Source organism: Rhyacophila brunnea, unplaced genomic scaffold, assembly GCF_057557595.1.
Source record: "Rhyacophila brunnea isolate RB1 unplaced genomic scaffold, BYU_Rbru_1.0 scaffold_9, whole genome shotgun sequence".
Lineage (NCBI taxonomy): Eukaryota > Metazoa > Arthropoda > Insecta > Trichoptera > Rhyacophilidae > Rhyacophila > Rhyacophila brunnea.
This window is the reverse complement of record NW_028233361.1, coordinates 29,281,127-29,287,228: the sequence shown is the minus strand read 5'-3', so window position 1 is coordinate 29,287,228 and position 6,102 is coordinate 29,281,127. Positions and strand designations below refer to the sequence as shown.

The window sequence follows — 6,102 nt, the reverse complement described above, 5'->3', positions numbered from 1 at the left end:
ATCGTAATTACTTTTTAATTAAAAATTTGTTAAAATCGTTTGCAGTTAATCGAAAATTAATTAGATTGTTTCGCATAATTATATTTTAAAGAATTTAAATGCAATTTATGTTGTATCTAGTCAAGTATTTATAGCGTACTATTTATTTTAACTTTAACACATCGTTCATTTACTACGGTATCTATCGCAAGCACTATTTATAAGCATCTAATTAAAAAAAATAATGCATTTACGTGTTAACATTTCGTTACAGATTTTCTCTTGCATTAATTATATAGCAGTATATTACAGCAACTTGAAGGCAATGATTGTTTTCATGCTTACTCTCTTAATTCCGAGAATCATTGGAAAATAATACAATATGGCTATGTTGTACTGACAGGTAGAGGTTAGTCGATTCCAAAATCTGCTCTGGCCCGGTCGATAAGCCGGGTGTCCTATAAATGGTCAGATAAACGATAAATAATAAAAGGTTTTGTTAGTGAGTGAAATTGTGTAGAGATTTTTGTGACAATGTTTTCCGTATTCGACACGTGGAGAAAGCATGAATATACGGTGTATATTATAATAGCAAGTGAGTGATAGACTAAATGTTTTAATTTTTAAATAAATATTAATTAGGTTAGTTATATATTTAATTTGTTAGTAGTAACTTATGTTATGAGATTTAAAAAAATGTAATAAATTAAATGGAATGAAATTTTTCTATTACAATTTTATTATGTTAGTAATTATAATATTAATATAATATATTTTTTTAAATATTTAATTTATATTTTTAGTAGTGTCATTGTTTTAATATAATAATATTATACATATATCCATTTAATAGATCATCTAGAAATTAAAAATTAAAAAAAAATATGATATATTATTTTTGTATACTTAATTAAAAACATACTATTAATATTGCAAGAAAACTTTATCTAAGTAAAAAAAATAGTATTTATTATGGGTAGGTACTTAAATATTTCAAATGCTTTAAAGAACTTTTTTTGTGACAGATATTAAGTTACTTAGTTATACTATTTTGATATATTATGTGATTAAAATTATCACAAGAATTATTGTTTTAGTTGTAGTATATAATAATTGCCTATACAATATATTTGTTTGTATGAAAGCTTAATCACAATCAAAACCTTTTATTGCCAAACCAGTCACTAAAAGTTTTAATTTAAAAATCTGTTGAACAGTATTATTGTATTTAAACTTTGTTTTGTAACGGCCTTACAACCAAGGATCAGATATAAATTAATTCGTTGAACTTTTCCACGGATTTTTGACAGGCAAAACATTTTTAGTACAAAGTTAACATGTCAATGTTGCAATTTGCAAATAAAAATAATGTTGAAATCCTTTAAAATAATTATCATTACCGTGGGTTGATAGCATTCGTTGATTTCACTTTTTTACTTCTTGCTACATGGTTAATTTAATAACCAACTACATTTTGGTTATGCATCACTAGAAACGACTTTTTGATTTACCAAGAAAATTTCAAAATCTGCTGTATTGTTATTTATTATTTGCAGATTCTTGTGAAACAATAAAAAGTGCGTCAATGTCATACAATTAATAATGCGATTATTTTTCTTTAAATCAAGACACAAATTTAATAAATAACTTAAAAAATGGTTCGTTTTGCAACAGTGCAATCAGTGTCAATCTAAGAAATCGGGAGTAATAAAATTGCTTTTGATATTGACATATTCCATTTGTGTAAGAGTGAGTTTGCTTGGAAGTTGTTAGATACATTCTTCAGCTAAGCCCTCTTAGTGAAGGTACTTCTTTAGTATTGTTTTATGATTTTATTTCTTAATATTATTATTTTTGAGATATTATCTTAATTTAATAATGTTACTTCACTGTATTTTGTAATATTCTCTCAATGAAATAAATAAATTTAAAATTGTTATTTCACACACATAACGATTATGAAAATTAATCAAAGTATATAGGTATTTGGAGGAAATAAAAGTTTATTACAAAAACTTAATTAGGTTTTCTTACACAACTATTTTTATTCCATTATGAAGGTACCAAATTTAAAAGTAGGTAATGGAGTTTTTACCTAATTTATTGTATTGATTTATTATATAAGGTAGAGTTAAGAGTGTTCGTTGTCAGTGTGTGTTTACCTTTGGTAAGTGTACACGACGCATGGAGATGCCAAAAGGCGAAACCCGGGTCGAAAAAACGACTTAAATGGAATAGTACAGAGCTTGAATCCATTAGAATTGAAATTCAAATTCCATCAAGTACCTTCAGTCGATAGTATTAATATTATAAAAGACTGAAATAAATAATATCATCTCCTGTTATTTTGGCTGTTACCGTAAATAAGTATTTCTCTTCCTCCTTTCTTCGACATGTAAGGCTCATTGCAGAGGCCATTCACAATAGAGCAATGGCCTCAGTAATGAAAGCGTTGAGAAATGAAGGAAAAAGATGAACACATCGGGATAGTTAATACGTACGGTACGACACCATATAATTATGAAAGTCTCCAGCAAGACACTTATAAACGTAACTTCAACTATTTAAGTAAATGATTAAACACTTTTATACGTTTAATGTATCATTATTATATACTTACCTATTTATTTTGTAAAAGTACCGCAATGTTTTGTTTTCTTAATAATACTTGTTTTGTTAACTTTATTTGTTGTATTTTAAATCTACTTTTAATCGACTAGAAACCTCAAATTACACAGTACAGATTACAATACAATGACAATTATTATTAATATTTAGGTTACTTTAATAAACTGGATGACATAAAAACAATCTAAAACTTTGCAAATATAATATACAGCCAGTATTGAGCGCAAATGTTAATCAATTAATAATTATATCTGAATTGTGTACTCAGACGGCTGATAAAGATCTTTAAATGCACTTGTATTATAACTGTCATATGTGTAGAGACAACCTTCATCTAGATTTTATGTACACTATATAGATGAAGGTTAAACTAGTATGGCAAACCTTGGATTGTCATTATTAAGCGCAAAAGGCCGCGTAAATCATTCTTACGAAAACAAACTGGGGACTTATTCATACTTGATTATAGCGAAAAAGATAACATACATAATATTATCAGGTTCATTGACTACACATTTGACATCTATTATTTGTTTGTAAACACTAATTAAATGTGTATTCAGAATACGAAGAAGGTCAATTCATTGAAAAACAAAAAACAGCCTTCGGAAAAATTGCTAGTTCATAGAAAAATATTATATTATTGTTATAATTTCCAGTTGTTCCAAACCGTTATGAGAAATACTGTAGCATCATATTATATTATACAGTTTGTCATATAAACGAAACGTACATTTAATATTAATTATACCTACTTAAGGACATTTTTTTTCAGAATTATTAATAACCATGTCCTTGCTTTTTCGTACAAGGTGGTTGTTAGTAATTTTGAACAATCACAAACACCCAGGCTATGAAACAAACACATAAATATTGTGGAATACATAATACCGGGAATCGAACCCAGGAACTCTCGGGTGTCAGGCAAGCGCATTATGCACTGCACCACGAGAGCTGCCTACTTAATGACATTGTATATGATTTATATTTCTTGGGTTATATGGCTTGACCATCTTTAAATCATAAAACAAATCTTGCATCAAATTATTGACTTCACTAGGACTGTGGTTATAAAAGTATCAAAATCTCTCTATATTGGCTACTTTAAATAATTTTACCTAATTATGGTTTCAGAACTTTATTAACTGTTTTTATTTAATTATGGTGAATAATTAGTTATTTATATGAGCAATCGCGTGATTCAATTTTTTTTTGTTACTTGATAAGAAAAATAATTATCAACATTTTAAATCAGCTGAACGTATCATATTGTCATGAAGTTAAGATTTACATTAACTGATCCTATGCCTTCAGAAAGTTAATTCGCTCTATGAGACCGTGATCGTCAGGCCACACATAAAAATTTCGCGAATTATCTCGCTTGACTTTAAACACAAATTACTAGCACTGTCGATTGATTTGTATAATCTAAAAAATAAACATACAGTAACATATGTTTGAATAATTCTGAAATACTAAGACCCAAATTATCGGTATTACAGCGATTGTAGTAAAAGATTCGCTCTACATTAAACGGGCGTTGTTAAAAATCTGCGGCCTCTCAGATACTGCCATAGTAATACCGTGAGATACAGAAAAGGTTAAAGAAACAGATACTTATGGTTGATACTGTTTTTGAAATGAAAAACTAATTGAAATGATATTTATTAACTAATTATTCACATAATGTTCACGATTATAATTTAATTGAAATGGCTGTGTTACATTTTTTTAAAATATAATGTTGAGAAACTCTGTTTTATTGTGTATTGGTTATATAATATAAAATTAGAATGATTTTTTTCTTTTGTGTTTCAGGCTCTTTTGCTTTCATGTCAATCGGCACAAGCACCGGTTGGTCGACGCCATCTTTAGTCAAGCTATCAGCCGAAGATTCACCGATACAAATAGATGACAACGAACTATCATGGGTCGCATCCATGATAGCAATCGGAGGTCCAGTGGCTGCCCTGCCCTACTCTTACCTACTTAACAAAATTGGCAGAAAGCCTATGATAATATCAGTATCAGTGATTCACATACTCGGCTGGGTTACACTTATATTTGCAAATAATGTCCCATTACTCTACGTGGGAAGATTTCTTCATGGCATAGCAGTGGGCTGTACTTTTGCTTCGGTACCTGTTTATATTGGTGAAGCTGTGAGTCAAGGTATACGTGGAGCTGTTGTTACATTATTAGTACTTTCATTATCAATGGGAACTTTAATAGAATTAGCTATTGGTCCAATTGTGCAATTATTAACTTTGAATTTAATATCAGCAATATTTCCAGTTCTCATGTTGATATCATTCATTTTAATACCAGAAACTCCTTATTTTTTACTTAAAACTGGTAAAAAAGAAGAAGCAAGAAATGTTTTAATGAAATTCAGAGGTTGTACAAAAGAAGAAGATGTACAAGAAGAAATAAAAAACATGGAAGCGTTTTTGGAAGAAAATCCAAAATTTGGATTCGTGGAATCGTTTAAACAGTTAGCAGAACCGAAAACCAAAAAAGCAATATTAATTATAACCGTACTTTTAGTAGGTCAACAGTTAACTGGTCTAGCTGCAATAACAATCTATATGCAGTCAATATTTATCGAAATAAATTCACCTATAAAGTCAAACATTGCAGTGTTACTTTCAGAAATACTTGCAGACATAACAGTGATCGGAATAAGCTTGATAATGGATCGCGTAGGAAGAAAACCGTTATTCAGTATATCATCATTCATATGTATTATTTGTAATTTGGGATTAGGAGCATATTATCTGATACGGTCTAATTATATTTCGCCGGAGTATTCCTGGATTCCTATGGTAGGAATATTTTTATTGAGGATTGGTTATGATGTAGGCGTATCACCTGTGCCTATGGTTGTCACTAGCGAAATATTATCGTTCAACGTAAAAGGTTTGGTAAGTGCGTATTTCGCATTTATTCAAGGTTTAGTGATGGCGATTGTCATTAAGTTATTTCACGTTGTTAAAACAGATATCGGTCAACACTTCATGCATTTTATGTGCGCAATAAGCGTGTTTTTGACAATGTTATTCGTTATTATGTACATGCCAGAAACTAAAAATAAATCATTATCAGAAATTCAACAGGACCTTGATAAAGATCATACTTATATTAAAAGGACTGAGACATATAAAAAGAATACAACGGAATGTCCTTAAAACGAATGAACCACGTATTTATTGTGTAATAGCGCGAGTACACGTGCATAGATTTACTGGTACCAATAGTATGTAAATAATTAAACTATCGCGAAACTAACTGTATATATGTAAAACTGCTGTCTGTCTCGCCAATCTCATTCTTCAAGCGTAAACGAGATGCGTTGTTGTAATTGTATAATATATAGTGCTATTTCACTGGTTGTGTAAATTTGTAAACGTCAAAATGCTCTGCGATGTAGTTAGTTTTTTTGGTATATTCGCCACTATTGTTTTACTGCGCAGGCGCAGATATCGCACAAATTCC

At 29.5% G+C, this 6,102-nt stretch overlaps 1 protein-coding gene across 1 annotated transcript; it reads left to right on the top strand.

Annotated features, from left to right (window-relative positions):
- The first annotated feature begins 4,439 nt into the window (after window positions 1-4,439).
- On the top strand, window positions 4,440-5,584 carry LOC147063493 (facilitated trehalose transporter Tret1-like). Its single transcript, XM_085959418.1, has 2 exons — window positions 4,440-5,101; window positions 5,560-5,584. Exons 1-2 carry the CDS (start codon window positions 4,440-4,442, stop codon window positions 5,582-5,584), a joined length of 687 nt encoding a protein of 228 aa, XP_085815544.1.
- Window positions 5,585-6,102: the final 518 nt, after the last annotated feature.